A 26,627-nucleotide genomic window follows, 5' to 3' on the forward strand; every position below is an offset into this window, starting at 1 on the left:
TGATTGATTGCAGTGCTTTGATTCAAGTTTTGAGTACATTGCTTTTATGCAGGTTTGATTTCAGTGCTTTGATGCGAATTTGGATTTCAATGCTTTAATGCAAGTTTTATTGCTCTTGAAAGCAATTGCATATATTTCTATAAATATGTAACTGCGTTGATTTTAATATGTTTCAAAGATAGTTTAGATATTCAGTTTTACTCAACTATATTTGATTTCATTGCTTTTATGCGAGAATTATCGAGTTCGAATATGATTTACATATAATGCCTTGAGTTTAGTATGCTTTAAATGCAGAATACGTATTTAGATTTATTTCACTATTTTTACAATGGGGGTTAGTATATTCTTAGATATTTTATGAACCTTTATTTTTGGTCCACTCACACTTTCAACTGTTTTGCGCCCCCAGGCTGTAGCGTGCACAAGACATCCACCACCGGGCCATCTTGACTTCCGCGCCTTCTGGTTCAAAAGTGTTGGTATGTAAAACAATTAAGTGATCCGTAAACTGTCAAAATTGCTCTGATATATTGCCATAGAGCGAGAATGGAACTTTTGGCATGTTTATTGAAGTGCTGGCTGTTGGTTGTTTGGACAATTATGCTCGTTTTGACAGGTGTTAGTTTTGGGATTGAACGAAATATGGGAGAGACTCTGACGAAATTTCGGTAGAAGTCAAAGTCAAAATTTTAAGAAAAAGGGCAAATAGGTCTTTTATGCCCGACATTTGCCAAGTGTCGGACACGCACAGGGTTCGACTCGAATTTCAAAGCAGAATTTGATTCGGGTCCTGTCAATTTGGTATCAGAGCAAGGTTTCACTTCCTGTAGACTTTGCACTTTGTGCATTCTCGTTTTCTTTTCAAATTGGGCCCTAATGGTGGTGGTGTCCGTAGGAAAACTAGACAGTTGTCCCGACGTAAGGGGATGGGATCCCTAGATCGGGCATGACTCGCATTAGTATCTGAACCGGTAGAGTAGTTGTTTGTTAGAGGCTCGTCAGGAGCCGTACCTGCTGTACCTAGTATGCAGGGAGATCCTGACGTCCAGTAGACTTTGGAGTTGTGAGCTCAGGCTTTAGCTAGGACTGGGCAGTCCAGAGATCCCTTCATGAGTTTTGTGGAACAAGTAAAGAGGATTGCGGAGGGCCACTATTTGTGAGGATAATGGTGCCCAGCAGTAAATGAGGATTGGATAGAAAGGACGAAGCCTTGAACAGAAACTCCAGACATTGGTGGGACTCGGTTAAGAGGAGATATCGGGATCCTTTGACTAGTATGTGGCAAGTATAGTTAGTACTATCCACAAGTTTACAGAATGTGAGATGCAAGAGTTTTGGCAGCTGGATAAGGGATAATACTATATTGGAGTACGAGAAAAAGGTTCAACTGTCTAAGTATTGTTTTTCACTAGTAAAGATTGAAAGTAAGAGGTATCACCTTGTTACGATGGGATTAAAGGCCTCCATCCGAGGTATTGAGATCAGTTAGTGGTTGATTAACTTTGGTGATGTGGTGATGTCTGCCCCAGCCAGATAATGGGCAGACCACGGGGTGAACTACATACGCATCATTTTGATATAGGTGATACTAGTCAGAGAGTATCTAAGAGAGGTAATTACAGTTCCAGATCATCGAGTGGTTGCAATTCTGGAGGCTACCGACCTGGATGTAGTGTCAGTAGAGGTTCCAACCAGGGGAGTAGGTTTGGAAACTGCTCTTGGGTTAGTACAGTCAGAGGTGTTGGAAGACAGTTGTTGTTGGGATCTGGCAGGACCCTAATGTGCCAGGTGCGGTAGGTAGCATTCTGGGCCCTGCCAGTAGGGCACTACTGGAGGATATTACTATGGACAGTCGAGATCTTTTCAAAAGGATTGCCGCTGTTCCCTCAACATAGAAAGATCACTGCTGCATCGAAATAAGTATGCAAGGTAGATTACAGGAGATACTACAGTTTATGGAGGTTTTGTCCAGCGGTGGGCCCAGATCAGTGTAGCCAATCTAGACAGCAGTCAGCCGAGGGGATGTGGTGGAAGTCCCAGGACCGCAGGTAGACTGTATAACATGTCCTAGTAGGAAGCGCATGTAATACCTGCTGTAGTTACAGATTGAAATTTTTGGCATGAGTGATTGGGTGTCATTTTAAGGATTAGATTGGTTGGCCAGAGACCGTGTCTCAGTTGGTGGCCCAGGAAGGAGCGCTTAGGGCACTGAGCACGTGTAAATAATACCAGAGATAATGGAAATCTTCAGATGTTTTTCCCGAGGATCTTCTTGGATTACCTTCTTATCAAGAGATCGAGTTCATTTTTGAGTTCACTTCAGGAACGGAGCTCATTCCTCGGGCAATGTACAAAATGGCACCAGCAAAGTTGAAGAAGTTAAAGACGCAATTGCAGGAGTTGATAGATAAGAGATTCATCTAGCCTAGTTTCTCTTATTGGGATGCTCCAATGTTATGTAAGAAAGAGTATATGCCTAAAACAGCGTGTCGAATGAGGTATGGGCACTATAGGCTCCTGGTGAACTGTGAGGATAAGGAATGTACTAGCCGCAGTTTAGACCACCCTTGAACAGTGTTTTGACGTTACGGAGATCGCTTCGTGGCTGTGTGCCCAGACAAAAGGCACATATGATATATTTAAACATTGGGTTGTGGATTCTGAGAATAAAGCAACTATATGCCAAGCTCAGCATGTGTCCATGTTGGGTAGACAGAGTGAGACGTTTAGGACACATGAATTCCGCAGATGGCATTTTTGTTGATCCTCAAAAGGTTGAAGCATTAGTAAACTTTGGCTACGGCCGATCAGTGCTACTGAGGTACAGAGTTTTCTAAGTAAGCCGAGTATTACTGTCGCTCCGTTGAAGGGTTATCCACCAGGGCGACACCGCTCATCTCTTTGGCAAAGAAAGAAGTTAAATTGGCGTGGTCAGATAAGTGTGAAGAGGGTTATGTTAAACTCAAGAACAGGCCGACCAATACTTCGATTTCAGTACTTCAGGAGGTTAGTGGGAACTTCGTGTGCTACAGTGTTGTTTTGCAACAAGAATTAAGGTTTGTGCTGATACAGCATGGTAGAGTGAGCGCTTATGCGTCTCAACAACTGAAGAAGCATGAATCGAAGTATTCTATTCATGATTTGGAACGGGCCACAGTAATTTTGGCTTAGAAAAGTTTGTGGCAGTATTTTTATGAGGAGATATGCCAGATCTTTACAGATCACAAAGGATTACAATATTTATTCATACATGAGGAAGAAAAATTGAGGCAAAGAAAATGGTCAGAGCTAACAAAAAATTAGGACTACATCACCGAATATCATCTAAGATAAGTTAATGTGGTTATAGATACACTCAGCATGAACTCCTCAAGAGATGTAGCTTATCTCCGAGGAGGATATTTATCAGTGATGATAGAACTGAGGAAACTCAAGTTGAGCTCGATATGGATAATCCGGAAGCACTACTGTTAGCCACTTTCAGGGAAGATCAGTGCTAGTAGCACGAATACCGCAGCTCACTTTCAGGATCTTGATTTGCATACTACGAGTGAAGGTTGGTTATATGATGTGAATAATGAAGTTTTTAAAAATGGGGATTTCCAGGAAGTACTTAATTTGTCAGCAAGTGATAGCTGAACGACAGGAACCATCAGGGTTATTGCAACCACTTTCGATTTTTTTGAAGGGAAGCGGGGGTAACTTACGATGGATTTTGTGTTCAACTTCCCCGAGCACAAAGTAAGCAGGCTGGAGCGTAGGAAATTAGGGATCGATTCAGAAAGTCTGTTTATTTTCTGCCGGTGAAAGCCAAGTACAGTTTGAACAAACCGGCTAAGATTTTCACAGATAAGATCGTGAGACTTTATGGAGTACCAGTCTTTATTGTTTGAAATCGAGAACCCCAGGTTACGTCCCGTTGGGACTCAGTTAAAAGCAGCTTTTGGGACCCGATTGTAGTTTAATACTGCAATTTACCCCCGGACAGATGATCAGCCTAAGAGAATGACTCAAACTTTAGAAGGGTTGTTCAGACGTTGTATACTGCAGTTTCGGAATGATTGGGGTGAGAAGTTACCCCTTTGAGAGTGTGTGCCTCAAATGGTAGTTGTCAGATGAACTAATCTTCCCCGGATTACAAACCTCAAATTTGCCACTGGTGCCTATAATTGAGATGTCTCCAAATGATGCCTCATGCGAAACATAGTATAAACCACCTCAGTATGAAGACGGAATGGTAAGCAAAGATTATTGGTATTTGAAAGTTTAGTAGAAAATAAAGAAACATATTGGGTTAATCAGTAAAAGACTCAAGTGACCCAGGATTGACAAGGAGTTATGCAGATAATAGAAGAAAGATCTTCAGTTGGGTATTTTTCACAATGTCACCGTAGAAAGGTATAGTAAGATTTGGGAAAGCGGGGAAAGTTAAGTCCTCGCTATATCGGACCCAAGAAGATTTTAGAGCTTGAGGGCCCAGTAACTTATAAGCTTACTTTGCCGGCGGATCTATCATAGTGACTTGATGTTTTTCATATTCCCATGCTCCGAAGAGAAAAATCCGATTTATCTCATGTGTTAGACAAGTAATCAGCAGACGTGGAGGCTGATTTCACTTGTGGGAAGCAATCAGTTTAGATTTTGAAATGGGAAGTGTTTAGCTTCTAGTGAAAAAGGCTATGTGGCAACCCGAGTAGTAGATACGGGAGCAGTCCCTTCCCCCTCTTCGAGTGACAGGCGTGTAAATTTCGGGGACGAAATTTTTGTAAGGGGGGTAGATTGTAATAACCCAAACCAAAAATTCATAATTAAGGAATATTTTATTCTGCGAAAAGACAATTTTGCCCTCGTAATTTTTTATTAAGAAAAAGGTGACTTTTTGATCGAGAAGGAATTTGACAATTCCGCTTGTGCTATTGCGTAGAGAACGGTGAAACGAGTTCATAGACACGTAGTAGGCCTGAATCGGAGTTGTAACGAGAAAGTTATGGTCAAAAGAATCTCAGTGGCACAACCATAAATATTTCAAAGTTGGATCTATAAAAACCAGCCCAGCTCTCTCTCTCCTCGCGGGCGCAGACCGCCCAGCCACCTTCCAGAGCTCGCTGGCGCCGCCTCAAGGCACCACCGGCCACGGGACCGGTGGCGATGGAATGGCCATCAAGTCCCCTACCTTTCTCAACCCTTCCCCGCCGGCGGCGCTGCCTGTGCTGGCCGGAAAATGCAGAAAAGCGACGGGAACTCACCGGAACTTCAACGCAGTCGATCTCCCTCCTCCGGCCACCATTTTCTTCGACCCAGGCACCAGGGACCAGACAGGCCCGCAGGAGAGACCGTCAGGAGGTCTAGCGAGCTTGGACCAGGAGTGAGTGGACTTTCTTCCATAAATGATTTTATATAACTGAGTCTATATAAATGAGTTTTTATAAATGAGTTTATATGAGTAAATTTCATTATTTGATTTTGAATAAGTTTTGTCGAATGTTTTTTGAGCATGATTTGTGCCGTAAAATATCCTTATTTCTATGCTGCTTAGTTGAACATGCTAGAAAGTGATAGAAAGCAGAGTTGAGATTTATATCAGAGAAAATAGCAGTTTAATTTCAGGATTACTGAAATACAGTTATTTGGCAGACTTTTCTAAGATATTGTATTTTAAACCACCATGTACCCAGTTATGGTGATTACCCTCAGTTGGACGGATGTCTACGGACATCCAGTCTATTTTCAGTTTTGTCAGTGCACTTGACATTGCCTCATGAGTTTCGGGGACGCTCGGACCGTGAGTGCCAAGATTTGCGGCTCGGCTGACTTGGTGTCCCGAGACCTGCTAGGATTTGCGGCTCGGCTGACTTTGTGTCCCCGAGACCTGCTAGGATTGCGGATCAGGCTGATTACGGTCCCCTGATCCTGCCAGAGCGGCTCGAGTTGACTTTGTGTCACAGAGACCTTCCAGCGAATCAGGCTGACTATAGTCCCCTGTATCCTGCCAGGATTTGCGGCTCGGATAGACTGTGTGTCGCCGAGACCTACCAGGGGAATTGACGGAATTACATGGGCACATCTGAGTGGTAGTTTTGATTGATTGCAGTGCTTTGATTCAAGTTTTGAGTACATTGCTTTTATGCAGGTTTGATTTCAGTGCTTTTATGAGAATTTGGATTTCAATGCTTTCATGAAAGTTTTATTGCTCTTGAAAGCGATTGCATATATTTCTATAAATATGTAATTGCGTTGATTTTAATATGTTTCAAAGATAGTTTAGATATTCAGTTTTACTCAACTGTATTGATTTCATTGCTTTTATGCGAGAATTATCGAGTTCGAATATGATTTACATATAATGCCTTGAGTTTAGTATGCTTTAAATGCAGAATACGTATTTAGATTTATTTCACTATTTTTACAATGGGGTTAGTATATTCTTAGATATTTTATGAACCTTTATTTTTGGTCCACTCACACTTTCAACTGTTTTGCTCCCCCAGGCTGTAGTGTGCACAAGACATCCACCACCGGGCCATCGTGACTTCCGCGCCTTCTGGTTCAAAAGTGTTGGTATGTAAAACAATTAAGTGATCCGTAAACTATCAAAATTGCTCTGATATATTGCCCTAGAGCGAGAATGGAACTTTTGGCATGTTTATTGAAGTGCTGGCTGTTGGTTGTTTGGACAATTATGCTCGTTTTGACAGGTGTAAGTTTTGGGATTGAACGAAATATAGGGGAGACTCTGCCGAAATTTCGGTAGAAGTCAAAGTCAAAATTTTAAGAAAAAGGACAAATAGGTCTTTTGTGCCCGACATTTGCCAAGTGTCGGACACGCACAGGGTTCGACTCGAATTCCAAAGCGGAATTTGATTCGGGTCATGTCAATTAAGATAACTGAAATGAACTAAAGCCCAACACAGGCCCACAAAATTCTAATCCAACAGAAATAAAACACTGTTTTGAGTGAGCAGATAAAAAATTTAAAAAAAAAATGAAATGAACTAAAGCCCAACCTCAGACCCATAAACCTACCTACCTGTGGTGAATAAAGGTCAATCCCAAACCTACCTGTGGCTTCACAACTAACGGTAACAATTTGACCCCATAAAAAACACTAACGGTAACATCCCTGGGTTTTATAAAAAAAAGGGCAAGCACAAGGCCTAAAATTTGTTTGCATATATCACAAGCCTTATTGGGCTATAAGTAATGAACCATATCATATTTTTCATGGGTTACCGGCCTTGTCTTTCATGGCAGTACCAAGTCGGGCCAAGACCTAACATTTGAGGTTGTGGGTTGTCTTCGATTGATCGGTGAAACGTGGTCGTTAGTTGTCTTTGAAATCTTCTTAAAAACATACCGATAAATCCGCCCCCACTCCTCTCCCTCGCATTGTCTCTCTCTCGCGAACTCAGAGGACTTCTTCTTTCGCAGCGACGCTGGATACACCAAAGGTCAAAACTTTATCCATCTCTTTCCCTCTCTCTCTTTCGCGCTGTAATCTGAGAATTTGTATATGCATAATGAATTCGACGTCGTTTGGTTCATATAACATTTTAACGCAGTACCTTTGATGCTTACGATTTGCTCTGTTTCAAAGTATTGTTATTTGTTGGATTTCTATTTCTCTTCATGAATCTTTCTTCATTGCTTTGAAGCTCTGTTTGTTTGCCGAGAAAAGAACGTGGCAAAAATACCAAGTTTTAGCTTCTTCATATTCATAATGAGGTTTAACTTAGCTCAGTCCAATAAGCCCGTTTAACTTAGCTCAGTCCAGTAAGCCCATTTGGTTCTTGGTTTGGTGGATTCAGTTACCATTCTATTATTAGATAGGAAGAAAATTTGGCCCTGAATAGATGGAGGTTCAGTTTCTTCTTGGAGCTTGTAGGTTGGGAGAGGCTGAAGCTTGTTTTAGACCATTCTCTAAAAATATGTTCAGCCTAGCTCACATAGAAACTCTCTAGTTTAAATGCTAACCATATGAAGAGTTCTATAAAAATAAATGCATAAGAGATGATCCGGCCTTGAAGAATTCCAACAGTTTGTGGGGATGTAATTCTTCATTGAAGTTGTTATTTGTTTCCTTTATGTTCTTAAATCCTTTTTTGCAAGTTCACTTGAACAACAATAGAGTAAATCCTTCCTCTGGTAATGACTAGTTGGATTTTAAAAAAATATGCACTGACACCAAGCTGAAATCCTAAATGAAAAAAAACAAAACAAAAAATTGATGTGGTTCGGCGATGTGTGCCTGCATCCATGGGAAGGGGAAAGTTTCATGTATACTGGCTCATGGAAGAGCTCTGGAAATTATTAGAGATCCAGCCACCTATATATGGAATGATAAAATTACAATTTATCAACCATAATCAAGGAAATAATATGGATGGATCATAATATAAATCAGCCACAATTTGAATTTCTTTCCTTTTCTTTTATTATTCACGTTAACAGTTTCCATGTGAATTATATGATACTTGTGTGTATATTATTTATTGAAAAAGATGAGATTTCCTCATCTTGTTAAAAGCTCATTGTTGGTCTCTGCTGCCCACAACTTGCAGGCGCGTAGAGAAAGGGAATGATTGAAGATTCTGCAAAACGTGGGGAAACAGACCTACTTAGGCAAATAGTGGAAAACGATCAGTCCAAGAAAATAATAGCTTATGATCAAGAGTACTAGTTCCTTTTCAATGACCAAGGGCGAAGTGCAAGTTAATCTCTTAGTAAATTCAGCACCTCGGCCTTCCTTTGTTAGAGTTCAGGAGATGGGTATGGAAACTACCAAAAATAACGTGAAATCGAATCAAGTGTTGAAAAAGAAAACAAGAAGGAGACGTAGGACGAAGAAATCAAATCTACTGCAAGATATTAGTCTATCTGATAACCTGCGTCAGGAATATGGTCAGAGTGACACTAATCATATGCATAGATTGTCAACTTTAAGTCTAGTTGATGAAAGAAGTGATGAGATAGTAGTTATTTCATCAGGAGCTGTTAAAACTATGAATGAAGTGGACCACAGCTCAGGGATTTCAAATAGGTCAATTGTGAGAGCATCTGTTTGTGATATAGAGAAAAAGCTTCTTATTCTTGATATTAATGGACTACTTGCGGATATAGTCTCTCCTCCTCCAAAAGGACTTGCATCTGACAAACGAATTGCAGGGAGGGCAAGTGAGAAATTGTTTGTAGTATTGTTTCACTTATAAAAATTCTAATGCTCTATTTGTTCTTTGTCTTTAATTGCATCTTTACTTTCTTTGTTCAGTTTTCAAGAGGCCCTTCTATCTTGATTTTCTTAAGTTCTGCTTTGAGCATTTCGAAGTGGGTGTGTGGTCTTCAAGATCCAAGTAACCTATAGTCTGCTATCATTTATTTCTTTATTTCGTTTATGTTGAATTGATTTTTTTTCCCTTCATATTTTGGAAGAACTTTTTTCTTGTCCTCTTTTTACTTTAGCAATATGTTGGTTGTTATAAATTGGTATTATTAGTTACAGCAATACCTATTTATTTGTTGAAGGAGAATTGTGGAACGAGTGCTTGATTATCTGATGGGTGATATGAAGCACAAGTTGCTGTTTTGTTGGGTAAGCACTTTTATTCCTGTTCGTTTTGTGCATCATCTAGCTCCTTGTGTGTAGAAATTGTAATAACATTCTCGAGTCGACCTTTCTTGCTTGCTCATATCCTCAATTAGATGATCTTGCAATGAATTTAAATTATAAAATCTCCTGATTTGTAAATCCGATTTGATCCGCCCCCCCGGCTGGGAGGCATCTACCTCATCCCGATCACAAGGAGAGGGAAGGCATGCAAGACTTTGGCCATTTTGGTCGAAGGTAGTCCCCGAAATATACTGGTTTTGATTGTTTTATCAGCAAATCTTTGCCTTAATCTTTTTACTATGTATATTGGTTAAATCCTGGTAGAAAAATAGTTTCCTAAATTCAGAATCACTTAATAGGGTGTAGTATCAGCCTAACAACAATTAAAGCAATTAAAGCAATCCCGCATCTCTACCAGTCTACAACTAGCTTTCTTGTGCTTTTCTGATGACTTATCATAGATTCTTTAAAATTATCATCTAATGTTCACTTAAAATAGCTCAAGCATTGATTTCCTTGCATCTTAATTGTGGAAATCTTGATGGATTTTATGATGGCTTTGCAGGATCTATCCCATTGCACTGCAACAGGTTTCAGGACTATAGAAAATAGGCATAAGACCTTGGTTTTTAAGGAACTGAGGAGAATATGGGAAAAACACGACCCTAGTCTTCCATGGGAGAAGGGCATTTATAATGAATCAAATACATTGTTGTTGGATGATTCCCCCTACAAAGCCTTGCTTAATCCTGTGAGCTTCATTTTAATTTATCTTTTCCCTTCTTTTGGGCTACTCATATAAGTTGCGTAAATCTTTTTTTGGATTTGTATTGAACTCTCATTTTATAGGCACATACTGCAGTCTTTCCTCATCCATACACGTTCCAACGAGGGAGCGACACTTCGTTAGGTAATTAAAAAAATTGATTCCTAACTGCTTTCTATTTCAGAAAATGTACATGTACCCTACAAGGCTGCAAATACACTGAAAGTATTGCATTCTGGCTTCCATCGCTTAACCTTAATTATTTATATTTTTCTTTGAAAGTTTTTAGGCAATGTAATTTTGAGAAATGTTTATAGGGCACCTCATGGGATCTCCCCAGTTGAGCGGTCCTTCAGTATTCAGTATGAATCCTCTGATTCATTTAATTACTTATGTACACGCAACAAATATAACCAAATGTTAAGACTGAAGAGAAAAAAAAAACAAATTATCCAAAAGTTTTATGCAAATTGATTTGTCAGCTACTCCAATATGGAATATGGAAGATGGATCTGTACATTATATGTGAAGAGAACCTTCGTATTTTCTGGGTTTCAGTAACTTGTTGGTAAAGATGTAAAAGGCCAATGTTACGGGAGAGGAGGAACCGAAAATAGCAGGACACCTTTTTGTTGAAATAAGGCATCCATCCCTAGCTCTTTTTCTCCATGATGACAGAATGTCTTTACTGTGTACTTGGTTTGCTTTGTTCTGGAGGTTTGAATGGTATTATGTGTCAAATTTTTAACGAGTTAGAGGCAAATGATAAATAAACTGACTGCAACATATGGCAGGTCCTGGAGGTGATCTTCGGGTCTATCTGGAAGGGTTGGCTGCTGCTGAAAATATACAGGAGTTTATAGAGCAAGAGCCATTTGGCCAAAGTCCTATTAATGAAAGTAGTGCATCTTGGCCCTTCTACCTCAGGGTTCTTAGTACGGTGTATTCTGTAGATACCACCAACGTGAACAACATGACCTGTAATTCTTCCGTTCTGCGTTAGGTATGAGTTTTGCATATCTTATATTTTGCTCTTGCCATCCTTCGTGCCTTATGTGGAGCTTTGCTCTTATCCCTTAAAGCCGTACTCTTCCAAAGCTTTGTCAAACAACTGGAGCTGGTGACTTGCCAAAACAGCCATAGGTTATAGAAAAATTGACCCCACAAAAACTTGTAATTGAAGCGTTTATTGAAACAAACATTGGAAATTTACTTTCTGCTCCATCCATATTGGAGAATCTCTTATGTCATCCTTATTTTTTGGTCAAGGAATGGAACAGTTGATTTCATTTCCGGATATCAGATATTTAGTGAGCAAACTTATCAGAGTTGTGTGATTGGCATTTTAATCTTTGGTTTTTGTTTTGCTGGAACATTTTTGTGCTCACAGATTTGTGCATGACTCTCAGAGGGTCAAGGCTTCTCTTGATTCTTGGGCTCCATCTGTCTGTGATTGGACATGTTTTTGGGCTCAAACTATAAGGCCTTTCCTTTTTTACCGACAGAATCAGTTCAGTGGTGAAGCATATGGACATGTTTTTGGGCTCAAACTATAAGGCCTTTCTTTTTAACCGACAGAATCAGTTCGGTGGTGAAGCATATGCTTCAAATAAAGGCTCCCTTAACCAAGCTTATTTCAGAAAATGCAATTTAACCATGTAAGTTTAGGGCCATCGATATAATTATATGGGTAAGGTTTTCATGCCTACATAATCTTCTGCATCACCCTTCCATGTTTTTGTTGTTGCCAAAGTTAGGAAGGGAACAGGGAAATTCATATAAACAAGTACTTAAAGGGTTTGAACTCAAGACCACTTGGAACCACACTAAACGCTTTGGCCAATCCAACTAACATCCCATTGGTGCATCGCCCTTCCATGTTAGAAACAAGTGATACATCTCCTCTGCCATACAAAACAAATGTTACCAACTACCAAGAAGAAAAAAAGTGATAGAGATATTACATGGATGTGAATCTCTCTACCCATGAGTGCCATTGACTCGTGGTAATGGCATTGGACGGGCTTCGCATGTACTAGTGTCACTATCTCCTGCAATTTCATAAAAACAAATTGTACTATGGCCATGTTTTCTTCTGTACCATACCACTGCGCAGTCCACAAATTGTGCACCAAAAACACTCATGACTTTGGGATGCCATAATGTTCTCTGTTCCTTATCATTTTAGAAACCTAGAAGGATTTGGTGTTGACACTTCGACCTTATGGTCCAGTGCCCATCCCTCTTGGATCTTGAAAAAAAAAAACCAGAAGGTACAATACAGTAGAGCAATTATGCAAAAGGTCCTTCGTGTACTGCGAGTTTGTAATGTAACCCAATTTCAAAGGGAGTGGGGCATGAGCCATCATGGAGCTGCATGGTTCACAAAGATCGTTACGGCAATTCTGAGCTTCACATCATGACAAAAGGGACTTGTAACAAACATATGGCCCCATGCACCCACTCACAAATACAAAAAAACAAAACAGAGTAGGTTTGGTTTGTGTGGAGTTCATAAAACGTAGCCAGCCTAACTTGAGGTATTTTTCTTTGAAATTGTATTGGGGTTTTAGGTTTGATTGAACCAGTTGAGATTGTCGCATCAGAGTTTTTGTTTATTTATTCTGGAAGTATATTCAAACTTCTCATCAGGGTTGGCATGTGATGCAGGCGACTTTTAGATCCCACTTACCTGGCAAACTGATTGGACATGTTTTGTGCTTGACTTTTGCTATTGCTGCTATCTCCAATCTCATATAAAAACAGCAAAGAATTTAATCTCACTAATGCCCCCCTTCTTATTACACGTGACACTTGCTAATAATTTGGTTTTCCTCTTAAAAAAGGAATTAGCAAAAATGCAAACTTGAAGAAGCATCTTTAAATGAAAGCAGAAAATTAGAGAAAGTTATCCAATAATTGGTGTGTTTTAAAAATAAATAAAAAAAGTTTTCTTACACCCCAAGTTTAGATGTGTGAGATAGCTAGGATGAAAGAGGCTCTCATTCTCACGTAGAATAAGATGCATGGAACATTGACTTCTTCGTCACCCAACATTGAACAAACCCTCTAACGTGGAACAATCCCATATATCCATACACACCTTGTTTAATGGGCACACAATTTTGGGCCCTCCAATGAAATTCCTAAGAATGTGTATAGGAACCTACCCTACTCCCTCTCCTTGTGATTCTCTGTGCACATATAATTCTTTATTTGTACATTTAAATTCGATAAATAATTGGACATCTATGGGATATTATCCCATTTTTGTTGACTTTCACAAAGCTAGCCCCTTAGGTTTCTTTATTCATGTGGTGATTTGAAAGTTAATTGGGTGATGAGAATTTGTGGGGATGTGGAGATCATGTGGCAATCATGTTGGGTTGATGCTGCAATGCTTCTTCTTGGAACCTAGTTTAGGATATTATGATGGAGATGCTTAGTTGGTCCTCTTCAAATGAAGCTAAGCTAAAAGGCAGATAGGCAATCCCCTCATCATGTGATAGTTTCACTTTTCCCATGTGGCCCTGCACCCCCCCACCTCCCTCCTCTTCAATTTCATCAATTATAAGTCCCTCATCTCTATCACGATCGCTCGCTCCCTCTCTATCATATAAGAGAGATTGCATCAGCTATACGAAATAATAATTAAGTAACGTTAGCAGATGTGAATTAGATCAGTTGATTATAATAACAGTCCGTTGTGTAGCCCTAAAAATTCCTCTATATGTAATAATAATAGTTTAATTAAAGCAAGCTAGCTAACATTCCCATGCAAGCAAAACTCTAGCTAACTTATTTCACAAGTACCAAAATTAAACAAACTCATATTTTATTATTTAGTAGCTAGCAGGGTAGTGTTTGAAAATGATGATGCACACCACCATCACACCATATACTAAACAAATCTGAGCATATAACTATATACTTTTGAAAAGGATTTTAGGATCTTCACTCCATTGGCATATGATCAATATAATAATATTAATATGGGTATGTTAGTATGTTACGTACATCTCAATCTCATAAAAAGCCAACAAAAGAACCATTTCAGTATGTTCATCATGTTCATATATAAGATTTTAAGTAATATTCTCTGTGTACAAATTAGAATATTTACAGGTCTGTATATGCGAAAATGTCGAATTGCTTTCACAACATGCTTTCCATAAACATAATAGGTAGATAGAAAGCTTGGCACTTATGCGCTTGCATTTTGGGTGGCACCTAACATGGGAGGGGAGATTGGATTCAACACCTACATCTTAAAAGGTTAAAACTTTGCTCTTTTTGGTCCAAGATAAACTCCAAAAAGGTCTCATATTTTAATCATCTTGTAATAGAATTTATGCTCATTGTAATCCCACTAGCATTTTCCTTTTAAATTTGGCGACAAAAAGAAAATGTAAAGGTGTCTAATTTGAGGTCTTAATTTTTTAATTAATTATTAATAATTAATGTTCCTTACAAACTATAGCTTGTTTAATGGGTCAATCCTCCGTACTCCATGTTGAACCAAAGCACGTGCCACTTCTATCCTAATTCTATATATACATATATTTATCGAATTAATGGAGATGATCATGAATGCGACTTTCTTAATTATATATAAAATTTCTGATTACAAGAGTGATTATGGCCCAGATAATGTTATGGCTGAAAAAGGAGGCACCATTTATAGCTAGTGGGGTGTGCATCATTTTCTTTATCTTACTGCAACTTCAAAATCGTAGCAATTAATCAAATGAAAGAACAAAGACATCACAATAATGGAATTGATAAGAACAATGTCCTTAACTCACAGAAGAATCGTTAATAATGGAAAGTAAATTTGACCACTCTTTGCTTCACTGTCTTCACCAAAATTACAATGTGGTATGTGGCAATTAATTTGCAAGGCTCAATTGTCTTTTACGAAACACAATGCTTGGTGGGCTCGTTTGGGAGTGATTCACCTCTCATGTGCTTCTCCATAAAATCACTTAAAATGATTCTCCATAGAAATGATTATTTACCTATTCAGAATCATTCATAAACAATGCTTTCTGAACCACATCAATATTTACTTAAAATTTGTAGCATATTTACAGATCTGTTTCTGTAAAGTGATTTAAAATTTTGTTGGGGGTTTAGATAATTTATCAAAGCAACACAAGGAATGTATTCTGGGAATTAAGGTGTATATCTTGTGCACAATTTTGGGAACCCTAGATGCCTAAATACTTGTTGGACGTCTACTAAGAACGACATATTTACACACAAAATTTAAGTGTTGGGCCACCCCATTTTTGCTGATATGTACAAAACTTATAAACAAAATGCCAGACCATGCTGCTTGTTGGCATTATATTGACAGAGGACATTTCTTGTGGAAGCACTTACCCACATGTTTTTCCAATTAGCCATAAACTATAAAAAAATTTGTGCACATTTCAAATCAGACGTACGGTAATTATTATGTTGAACAAAACGCGAGTGATGAACTCCTCAGTCGATTTTAAATTTGTGTCCAAATTTAACAGATCCTATTAATGGTGTGTATTAATAATTGTACTTGGTTTCAAGACATAGCAAAGAAACAAAGAAGTGCACTTCACGCATTAAAGCTTAAAGCATAACCCTAGCTAGTTTCTAAAACTAGAGGTTACATGTACAAATAGTGTACCTTCTCTGGTCCAGGCATAATGGATCATGCCGACATAATAATTTTAATCAGAAATTAATGTGAGAATGTGAAGGTAAAATTGTCCAACATTGGAAAATTAACAAATCTTGAAACTACTTATAAGAAGTTGAACTACTCTTCCATTACCAATTAATTTTGGAATGAAACTTCAACTTTCTTGATTTAATATAAAATCAATGTATGGCCGATGAGCACATTGGTGCGATAAGGTTAGGTCCATGGCCAATAACACTTTCTTAAGGCTAATATTAGGAACACGTTCTTAAGTAAAAACCATTTCTGCAACTGTTCCCATTTTATTTCTTTTATCTTTTACGAATGAATTTTCACCAGAAAGAAAAAGAAAAAGAAGAAACACACACAAAAATAGACAGAGAATATGCAATCTTCCAAGGGGCTCAAAATGACTCAAATGAAACATAATGCAGTGCTGTAAACGTGCCTTTTCTACACAAATAATATTGGGAAAACTATGGTGGTCCAAACGACTTCAGGATCTGCAATATTCTGTGTCCTGCTGCTGTACATCAAAGAAATTATTTAACTTGTAACAAAATATTGGACCAATCTTCAGCTTAAATTTAGTAGTAATTTGAAAGACTCAAAATTTACCACAATCATATAGAAACAAAGCAAAGAAAATGATTCTTGTGTAGTTGTTTAATGTTTATAAGTCGCCTTTGAAAGAAGAAAAATACTCCATTCCTTCATTCGTAAGGAAGAGTTTTACATTGACATATGCGTGCAGAAGTTTTTCTTTTTATATTTTTGATGAATTATTTTTACACATGCGGTGATTTGCACGAAGAAAGAATATCTCCTATCGGAGAAGTCAGATTATCTAGAGGAGGGTAGGTTAGTAATTTGGCTAGGATGGTTGGAGGAAAGGCTTTATAGGCTGTGCGAAGAAAGGTTGCCAGTACACAAATCCACTTTCTTATTTCTTCCACCCTCTGACAAATCCACATGCTCATGTAAAGAGAGAGGCCTGCCTGCCTCCAGACCCACCCATAATTTTGTCCACATGGAAATGTAGAGAAACATATGAACAAACCACATCTGTGATCTGACCCACCAACCCATTCACATCTCTCCACCTCTCTCCACCTCTCTTTCTTCCTCATCTTCTCAGCCTCTAATTCTCTTTGGGAATTTTATATATGACACTTGTTTCTTTTTCAAAACTTATGGTTTTCTAATTGTTTTTAATAGAGGAAGACCACATTACGGGATTAATTAAGAGTGTTGGGATCCCAACTCTGATATAATATGTCTGATACAATTTCATCTTTCTTCACTTCAGCTGCTTTCTAAATTATAGATTTTGAAAAATGCAATAATCTTAGCTACTAAAACTCCTTCTCTCTCATATGCAATTATAATATAAAAGGTTATCACCAATTCTCATTCTTTGCCAATCTGGTATTGAGCACTGCATACAAAATAAATACACCACAAACCTTCTTATGTGCTTGCCTTTCCTAGAGGGAGCCAAAGGACAAAGTATTCTTTTCTGCTGTGAGAGTGAGAAAACCCAAAAGAAAGAAAAAGAACAGGGGAAAAAAAAGACATTTCTTCTTGGGTCTGCAGAACTTAACCCTCTGGTGCAGTTGTATTTTGGCAGTCCTACTTTACTCCTTAGAAGGTGGGGCTGGTGGTGACTGTTGAGTGTTGGGGCCCTTCCCATATGTCTCTTTTGTTCCTTTTGGTTTTGCAGGGAGATATTGTCTGCCTTCTTCTGAAACCCAAAAACAATTTATTTTTTTATATATACACCGTAAGGTATGGGACTTATTCTGGGCAACTAGTATGTTTTTTCTTATTTCTTGTCCTCTCATTCTCTTTTGTTGTTCTAGACGAAAAAACTTTTGAGGAGATCCAAAATAAACAAGTAATTCTTGAAGAAACTTAATTTTTTTCTCAATTTCTATTTTTTTTTTCTGCCAGGAGATTATTAATATAGAGAAACCTCAATGCAGTCCTTTAAAGTCTTTTAACTAGCTACAAGAATAGTGACTTGAGAAGGAAAAAAAACTCAGACAAGCTCTGTTCTTTCTGGCTAGACATAAAACTCCTCATTGTTTTTGAAACTATATGGTTTTTGAGTCTTCTAACATTCTTCAAACCCAATTATTTACAAACCTTTGGCTACCTGGAATTACAGAAATGGAAACTCAAAGCTTGTCAGCTGTTAGATTGTGAAACTGAGGAAGAACAGGTGAAGTGAAGATGTCTGCAAAGATTTTGCACTCTCTAACAGATGAAAGCCCAGATTTCCATAAGCAAATTGGGTGCATGAGTGGAATTTTTCAGCTCTTTGATCGCCACCATTTCCTCGCCGGCCGGCGTGTCAATGGCAACAGCCACAAGAGACTTCCTCCAGGTATTTATTCCCTCTGCCATTTTTACAAGTTCAGCATATATAGCTCAAAGAAGTTTAATAAACTGGTTCCTCAAAAACCATTGGTTTGTAATGAGAAGTTGGATTTTTGCAAAATTTAGCTCAGAACTTGTAAGAGTTTCGAATTTGATCAGTTTTCAGCAATATTTTTACACAACCATCTGCAAATTGTTAAATAAGACGTATGCATATTTTATTAGTGTTTATGGTTTCTTAATTCATAATTTATGAACTGTTAATCATATTTGCTTGTGTTTTTCATGCCATTCTCTCAACGACCAACATGTATAATATATATATATATATATATATATTTTTTTTTTCCAGGTGAGAATGGCAACCACGCAGTAGAGTCCAAGAACACATTTCAGAAAGCTACAGTAAGAATTCAGCACTTAATCACATTAGTGGATTTAACTTTTAAATAGAAGCCTTGATCTTTTGATCAGATTGAGAGAGAAGGATTCATTATATGCAATTTGCAATTGCAGGATAAAAATCGAAAAAAGGTGGTGAAAGAGAAACACAGAAACTCCACAGCATCATCAAGAACTACTGTTTCTTCTTCTTCTTGTTCATCTAGCATCTCATCCCCTGAATATAACAAAGCAGCTGAGCAAGAACCATCTTTGTCCAGCCAAACCATTTCAAATGAGGAACACACTCGGGACCTATCCATGAACCAACCAAATGCTTCAATGCACCTGCGCCGGCAATCCTTTGATATGCAAGATCTTGTCAAAGACTCGACCTACAGAGAAGCCCGAGGCATTTCAGTTAAACCTGCCGGTAAAGATGGAGTTGGTCATACATTGAAATACATAGACTCTCCCAGGCCTTCATCACAGCCAAAATTTGTAAGGCCAAGGGTTTCTGGCGTTAATGACTCATTTCAAGCTCCTGCTAAGCTTCGGCAAGCACCTTGGAGTTCCAATGAAGAGAAGGATGGTTGCATGCGCTTGGTACCAAAAGATGCTAGGAGGTTCTCTTATGATGGAAGAGAAACACGAGATACATCAAAATCCACCATAAAACTGAAAGAACTCCCAAGGCTTTCTTTGGACAGCAAAGAACGTTCCATAAGGAGGGGTTGTAATCCAGAAATAAAATCAAACTACTTCTGCAAGGATCTGCTGAGGGAGGATGGGAACTGCAATAAAGTGCTTGACCTGCAGCTTGAACCTGGAAGTTCTAACAGACCATCTAATGTTGTTGCAAAGTTGATGGGACTGGATCTGTCAGATTCAGTGTCAACCACTGTTAGTCCATTAAGGTTGATTAATACCTGCATATCTGATAGATCAGACCCCTTCTCCAGATCTTCAAGAGCAACCAACGAAAACAAGCCAGATCTTTTGTCTGGGGTATTCCTTGGGAAAACACAGAAAGACTTCACCTCCCCCAAGAGGAGAAGTACTGATTCAGTCATGAAGCCGGCCTCAAATTCTAAGTTTCCAATAGAAACAGCTCCTTGGAGGCAGCCCCATGGAAGCAAAGGTTCTCAGCGATCAGCTTCCAAGTATCAAGAAGAACCTATAAAAACCCCAAAATCAGCATCTTCAGTATATGGTGAAATGGAGAAAAGGCTAGCAAATCTTGAGTTTAAAAAATCAGGAAAGGATCTCAGAGCTCTGAAGCAAATACTTGAAGCAATGCAGAAAACTAAAGAAATGTTAGATGACAGAAAGGATCAAGCTTCAAATGTTGCATCTCAAATATGCCACAAAAACATTTTTTCTGACAGCGGAGAATCAGCAAGCCAGAGAAATCTACAAAGCAACATGTCAGTTCCTGCCAAAGCCAAGGGTTCCGAATCTCCAAAGAGTCATAAGTCACCGATCATCAAGAAACCAGCTAAACTCATTGAGAAAACCCACAGCTCTGCTTCCACAGTGAATTCCATGGACGACACATTAGGTCTTCGGAGGCTTCGAACTAGCGACCCTGGTGATAATGGAAAAGGATTGGTTGACAAAAAACCAGCCAAAGATCTGACTCCAAAGACCAATCATATCAAAGATCCTTTCAATCGACGCCTTCGTTCCACTGATAATAATTCTAACACAAGAACTGTGAAACCCCTACAGAAACCAAAGGTGTCCCAAAATATGAGGGAAGCGATCCCCACCAGCTCAAGTAGGAGTTCAGGAATCACAAGCCCAAGACTGCAACAGAGAAGACTTGGATTGGAGAAGCAATCTCCTCCAAGCACTCCATCATCAAATTCAAGCATGACCAGAAGGGAACACACTAGGCAGTCATTTGAAGCAAACCCCCCAGGTAAAAAACTTGAGCAAAAGTCTCCCAGCTTGCGTCAAAGTAATGCGCAATTGAGGGAGACTAGCACCAACACGAGAGATATGAGTCATCGAGATGATGCCACTTCTCAGCAATCTGAGAGTAACATCAGCTGGGCCTCACATACAGACACAGAAGTCACAATCATTCATCAATCAGATAGTACAAAACACATGCATTTCAACCAGCATAGCCAAAAACAAAAGGTAAGGGTGTCCCGGTTCTCATTCATACCTGTAGTTATTTGCAGATCTGGGTTGACAGGTTTCTTTTTACTTCACAGAGCCCAGCAGTGGGGTTGAGTGATGATAGGTCAATGGGAGAACCTGGGAAAGCTTCCTCTGAACAACCAAGTCCTGTCTCTGTTCTTGATTCTACATTCTACCGGGATGACTCGCCATCTCCAGTGAAGAAGATATCAAATTCCTTTAAAGGTAAAGTTCTTGTGCAATTGAGACCTTATGTATAGTATAAAACATGCAAGACTCCTTTAAATTAAATTTCCTCAAATTTCATGCTACAGACGATGAAGCACAAAATCTTGATGTAGTGGAGTATGACCCCATGGACATAGCTCTGTTATCACACAACACGATGCCCAGTCCTGGGGTCAAAATTGATCATCCAATGTTAGAGAACCTGAAGCACCTGATTCAGAATCATGGACGCATGAGCAGCACACATGGGGAGTCCATCCTTGGTCCTCTCTGTGACAGCACAAATCCAGACCACATGTACATTTCAGATATATTGCTGGCATCAGGTATTCTAAGGTATCTTAAATCTGCCTGGACAACCATTGAGCTCGACACATTTGACCACCTGATCAACCCTCATTTGTTCCTTGCACTGGAAGAAATCAGGACAGATACAAAGCCTTTTGATGATGGAGAAATATGCAAAGCGATTCTCCAATCCAAACCTGACGATAAAATTCAAAGAAAACTAGTATTTGATGTGGTTAATGAATTTCTAATTCAAAAACTAGTGGTGAAAGACTCTTTCAAGCAGTGGTTCTCATCACACAAGCTTGCAGAAGGGAAACCAAGAGGCCAGCAGCTTTTCAGAGAATTATGTTCAGAGGTTGATCAGCTACAAAGAAACAATTTGAATGGCAGCCTAGATGACGAGGATGATAGTTTGAGAAACATCTTGTTGGAAGATTTCATGGATCAGGCAAAGAATTGGACAGAGTGTGACAGTGAAATTCCAGGTGTAGTGTTGGATGTTGAGCGGTTGATATTTAAGGATTTGATAACTGAAATTGTGAGTGATGATGCAGTTGGCCTGCATGGTTGGTCTGGTGGGCATTGCAGGCAACTGTTTTCTGAGAGGGGGCTTTGGTAGCGTGGATTCAAAAACTCAAATGGAGGATGACAGTTTGTGAAACACCTTGTGGGAAGATTTCATGCATCAATCAAGGCACTGGACTGACTCTGATGGTTAAATTCCAGGTTTGATGTTGGATGTCAAGTGGTTGATCTCTAAAGACTCTGACTGAAGTTGTGAGTGGTGATGAAGCTTGAGCTGCATGGTTGGTCTGGTAGGCACTGCAAGCTTGCCAAGAAGGGGATCTGATAGCATTGATTTTCTTTAATAAATAATTCTTATGCAACCTTACTGATTCCCTCATAGTCTTTTTCTTTTTCTAATTTTTTTTCTTCCAGATTTTATTAGGAAAAAAGGAGGGGAGGTGGATTTTATTTTATCTTCTGTAAAGTCATAATAACTATTGGGTAGAAATTCAGCTATTCTCAAACATGTAAATCTTTGATAGAGGCCAATGACACACATGTAAACATACAATCATAGTGTATGCATCTTTCCCTTCCAAATTTCTCATGCATGATTTATTCAGAAAGGAAAAGACATTTAACCGTTCATTACTCTACCCATAGGATACTGAGTAAATGAACCAAAATATTACACCAAACATAGATTTTGACCTTTTTTGGAGACGCATATATAAAGCAACAAAGTACACAAACGGTTAGGAGTAATATTTGTGCACTCATTCAGACAAATATCATAAAATAACAAACAAAAAAGGGAGAAAAGAATTTCAATTAGAAAGAATCATTAACTGGGTCTATCACACCAACTGGCACTAACATACCTCAGAAACTTGTTAAAGTAGGAAAATTCCCTCCAGAACTTTGTAATATCCATTCTATAATGCCCATATGCAGACAACGCTATGCGAGCCAGCTTCCATTGCCAGTCTCCTAAACAAGTGTACAAATTCTAATAAAAAACAACCTAATTTACAACTGAGCAAGCTCCTGTGAGTTTTCCATGGAATTCTTCAGAATTTTCTCAGCCCTCCTTTTCTTTTCATCCTTCTCATTTTCTCTTCCAAACCAGGGATAGTTTTTCTGAAAACCCTTGTTATGTGGGCTTGAATGTAACATAGTACTAAAGGACGTCTTTGCAATTCCAATCTTAAATTGAACAGTTGGTCTCCTGCTCAAAAGAATCTCTTTATGTTCCTCCTGTGATTCACATGAGCTGCTCTTCATTGCTTCAATAGCCGGAGCAAAGGTCTCCAACACTGAAGAACACTTCTCTGCGACACGGTTCTCAGCAACAAGTTTTTCTACTGTTGCTTCACTTGAAAGTTTAGCTGGAAGAGCAACATGAGATACTTCTGTCTCCCCATATTGCAAAGGAGCAGCAAGAAAAGGGTTACTTTCTCTTGCTTGTTTTGCCTTATCAGCATCTCCAGGGTCAATAGATGGTCCCTCCAACCCATTGCATACCAGCCTCCGCTGCAAATTGAATAGAGACCGCTCCACATTTCTCTGTTTTTTTTTCTGCTCAATCATATCAGTGTGAAGTTCTCTAGCTCTCTCATTGGATATTGGTGATTGAACATATGTATGGGGTTCAGGAAATGCAGGCAACCAAATAGGTATATGCTCTCCAAGTGTCTCTACCCCACTTTGCAAAAAACTTGGAGTGAGCTTCCGGTCCTTAACAACTGGGAATTGAGGAATAGAGTAGGAAAATGGAATATGCTCAGTTTCACCAACATACTGAGCAATTTCCCTAACCGTCCCTGAACTTGCAAGACAATGATCAACATCTGAAGCACCTGCAAACCCCTGCGCCAAGCCCAAATCTTCCAACCCTTGAATGATATCAAAAACATTACAATCCATTCTGCCAGATAAATTGGCATAGAAATGTGCCGTCTTTCCAATGTTGTGAATGTAGTGAACAGCAACATCCGACAATGTTTCAAGAGCAGACAACTGGTAAGTCTGAAACCCCACTATTTCACATACTTGTGCTACTGCAATCTTGGCAATAGCTCGGGCAAAATCATCACCGCTCGATTTTCTCTGTGTTCTATTGTGTTGTTCATGTTCTCTTCCACTCTCCCCACCTCCATCGCTCATATTCAACCCCTCATATCAGGCCACCCGACGTGGTATATTTAAAACCAACATTCTAGGTGAAAACCCCGCAAACCCCAAATTATTTACCCACAAAGCTTCATCAACCACTCACTTATGCCCCTGTTTCTTTCCTAAGAAAATGCAAGAAAAACCAACATAAGATTAAAACTCATATCCGTACACAGCCAAAACAACCTAAAAAGAAAATAACGAAAATTGGAAATGGAACTTTACTGAGCTAGTTGGGTTCGCTACAAAGATTTGATTTGTTCTTTCTTTTAGAAACCTTGTCTCAGTAAAGGGAGCATACAATTAACGAATGGAACTGCTTAGCCGTTATAAATTATAAAAGGGCGCACCCAAAAAAAAAAAAACTACAAACATACATCGAAAGTTAAATTTTTCTGAGTTTTCTCGGCGACCAAACTGGAAGAACAAATCAAACCCTAAAAATTATCACTTGGAACTGAATCAACCAATTGAACCGATAAAAAAGAAAGAAGACGGGAATTATAAAGAAAGAAACTTTGGGATGGAGGCTTACCGGCGAAGTCTGGGGCTTTGCAATCTAATTGAGACGCATTGGCCAAGTAGAGGTCGAGCTCAGAGATGCAGTGGCGCTCGAAACGCCATTCTCTCCGAATTGAAAACGAGCGAAGAAACCGTTTCTAGAAAAGAAACGATGGAGAAGAAAAGATTTGAGTTTGGATTGGGCTTAAACCCTAGAAAAACCTCTGGATCGAGAGAGAGAGATAGCGAGCGAGAGGGACAAGGTTTGAGTTGAACGGGAGTTGGGAGTTGGGAGCTGGAGTTGTAGGAAAGGAAATGATCGTTTGTAACAACCTACGAACGGGAAGAAGGGAATAGAATAGAAGAGAGACTTGAAAACCGTTGCTCTTGGTTGACACCTGTCCCGCATGGCATTGGTCTGGTGGTGGTGCCTACCTAAGTTGCACGACTTGTCGTTTTTAGTGATATTAGTACCCAAGAACTTCACGACAAGTAGTACATCGGGTCTAATCTTCCATTCGTATATGAATTGGACTTGCACATTTTGGAAGCCTCTCTCACGTTTTACTAAATAAATGGTTTCGTTATAGCCTAATGGTTTCAAGATAACAGCAATGATATCTACCATGACACATTCACCAGCTTCTTACCATGTGATGTTAAGGTGTGATTATTTGCAGGAGTTATGATAAGTGTATGTGTGCGATTTCAATTGTTGATTGAATACTCTCCTGCACATGAACGATTGACTTTAACACAACTTTTGTGTGAAGTAATATTCTGCGTGGAGCAATATATGGCTTGTAACTAGTAACATTGTGTTGGTCAAGTCGAGCGTGCCATTCATGTATACAACTGATATTTTTAGACAATTTCAACAAATTTTTTTAATAATATTATTAGACAAAATTAAGTCTATATTAATATTAATTGTTGGTTCCATCATAAGCTATATCAAAATTCCCTTATAGTGAAATGTTCAAATAAATCAAAATGGTCCTCACTTGAGGGAAAAAAAATCCAAAACAAAACTACAACTTTCTTTTAAGGGGACAAATATGTAAAAAACTGGAGGACCTTTCCTATTGAGGCGGGCGATAACATACTAAATTCACACACACTACACGGATGCTACTCGAAAACTTTTCCTCGGGGAGCAATTGCTATCCAATATATATACTATAGGGTAGAATTTGAAAACTTGGGTGCGCGTGTGTTTGGATTTTGGATTAGGGATTTTTCGAATTCACTGTCACTATATATATATATACATGCCCCATGCATATGTCAACTAGCAATAGTATAACATCTGCAGTGCAGATAGTAAGTTACTTTGGCAGAAATATGATGAGGATTTCCCCTCTTTCTCTTTGCTCGATTATTATTGCCCCAACTGCATGCAACAACTTCCTGCGGTTCCCTGTAAAGTGATGTATATATATCTATGCATGTATATGTAAAACAAATTCAGCAGACAACACTTGCAGTACTTACTATAGTACCACTGCTGTTCAATCATCTTGGCCTTATTGTAGCTTAAAATGCATTGCTCAGTTTCAAGGCCACAAATTAGAATAAACTATATCAGATTCAAACTATTCTGATTCTAATGAATTATTTTAGTTAATGATCTTTACTATTCCTTAATTCATCAAGGACCTATTCCCTGCAGATAACTACAAACGAATTCTCCAAGTCCTAAGGTATACAGAAGCAGGCATCCATTGGACACAACACAGATGAGAAGACAACAAACTCTCAAAACCCTTATACCGACAAAGCAATTGTACATAAGTTCTTCTTTTTCTTTTTTCTTTTTTCTTTTTTCCCTCTACATAATCAAACCAGCGTGAGATTCCTTCCATATATACTTATGTAATATTGATGCTGTTGGATCTTGTGTACGTGATGTTGACAGTACTGTTCTCAAACATCTCTCTCATACGTCTCACTCT

General features: G+C 38.9%; 3 protein-coding genes across 4 annotated transcripts; 2 read left to right on the plus strand and 1 right to left on the minus strand.

Moving 5' to 3' along the window:
* Positions 1–7,392: 7,392 nt before the first annotated feature.
* Positions 7,393–11,692, plus strand: LOC117623309. 2 transcript variants are annotated; one of them, XM_034354230.1, is made up of 7 exons: positions 7,393–7,451; positions 8,562–9,174; positions 9,269–9,350; positions 9,523–9,589; positions 10,173–10,358; positions 10,457–10,517; positions 11,168–11,692. In XM_034354230.1, the coding sequence occupies exons 2-7, from the start codon at positions 8,664–8,666 to the stop codon at positions 11,374–11,376; spliced, it is 1,116 nt and encodes a 371-aa protein (XP_034210121.1). In that variant the 5' UTR covers positions 7,393–7,451; positions 8,562–8,663; the 3' UTR covers positions 11,377–11,692. The 2 variants fall into 2 exon arrangements, with proteins under 2 accessions (XP_034210121.1, XP_034210122.1); XM_034354231.1 differs by lacking the exon at positions 11,168–11,692 and adding an exon at positions 10,932–11,159.
* A 5,319-nt stretch (positions 11,693–17,011) lies between these two features.
* LOC117623307 (protein LONGIFOLIA 1-like) lies at positions 17,012–22,596 on the plus strand. Its single transcript, XM_034354228.1, has 6 exons — positions 17,012–17,844; positions 18,227–18,445; positions 18,791–18,843; positions 18,955–20,967; positions 21,045–21,195; positions 21,285–22,596. The coding sequence occupies exons 2-6, from the start codon at positions 18,292–18,294 to the stop codon at positions 22,106–22,108; spliced, it is 3,195 nt and encodes a 1,064-aa protein (XP_034210119.1). The 5' UTR covers positions 17,012–17,844; positions 18,227–18,291; the 3' UTR covers positions 22,109–22,596.
* Positions 22,597–22,809: 213 nt separating this feature from the next.
* Positions 22,810–25,021, minus strand: LOC117623308 (transcription initiation factor TFIID subunit 8-like). The gene is made up of 2 exons (XM_034354229.1): positions 24,707–25,021; positions 22,810–24,293 (listed from the first exon to the last, which is right to left on the minus strand). The coding sequence occupies exon 2, from the start codon at positions 24,160–24,162 to the stop codon at positions 23,026–23,028; it is 1,137 nt and encodes a 378-aa protein (XP_034210120.1). The 5' UTR covers positions 24,163–24,293; positions 24,707–25,021; the 3' UTR covers positions 22,810–23,025.
* Between the last annotated feature and the right edge of the window lie 1,606 nt (positions 25,022–26,627).

Source organism: Prunus dulcis, chromosome 3, assembly GCF_902201215.1.
Source record: "Prunus dulcis chromosome 3, ALMONDv2, whole genome shotgun sequence".
In the NCBI taxonomy this organism is placed as follows: Eukaryota; Viridiplantae; Streptophyta; class Magnoliopsida; order Rosales; family Rosaceae; genus Prunus; species Prunus dulcis.

What these genes read in the sequence shown, in the direction of transcription:
- LOC117623309 (XM_034354230.1), top strand. Translation starts at nt 8,664, where the DNA reads ATGATCAAGAGTACTAGTTCCTTTTCAATGACCAAGGGCGAAGTGCAA. An exon ending in ACGAATTGCAGGGAGGGCAA is followed by an intron (nt 9,175 to 9,268) that starts GTGAGAAATTGT and finishes TTCTTTGTTCAG; the next exon opens with TTTTCAAGAGGCCCTTCTAT. An exon ending in ACAAAGCCTTGCTTAATCCT is followed by an intron (nt 10,359 to 10,456) that starts GTGAGCTTCATT and finishes CTCATTTTATAG; the next exon opens with GCACATACTGCAGTCTTTCC.
- LOC117623307 (XM_034354228.1), top strand. Translation starts at nt 18,292, where the DNA reads ATGTCTGCAAAGATTTTGCACTCTCTAACAGATGAAAGCCCAGATTTC. An exon ending in CCACAAGAGACTTCCTCCAG is followed by an intron (nt 18,446 to 18,790) that starts GTATTTATTCCC and finishes TTTTTTTTCCAG; the next exon opens with GTGAGAATGGCAACCACGCA. An exon ending in AGCATAGCCAAAAACAAAAG is followed by an intron (nt 20,968 to 21,044) that starts GTAAGGGTGTCC and finishes TTTACTTCACAG; the next exon opens with AGCCCAGCAGTGGGGTTGAG.
- LOC117623308 (XM_034354229.1), bottom strand. Translation starts at nt 24,162, where the DNA reads ATGAGCGATGGAGGTGGGGAGAGTGGAAGAGAACATGAACAACACAAT.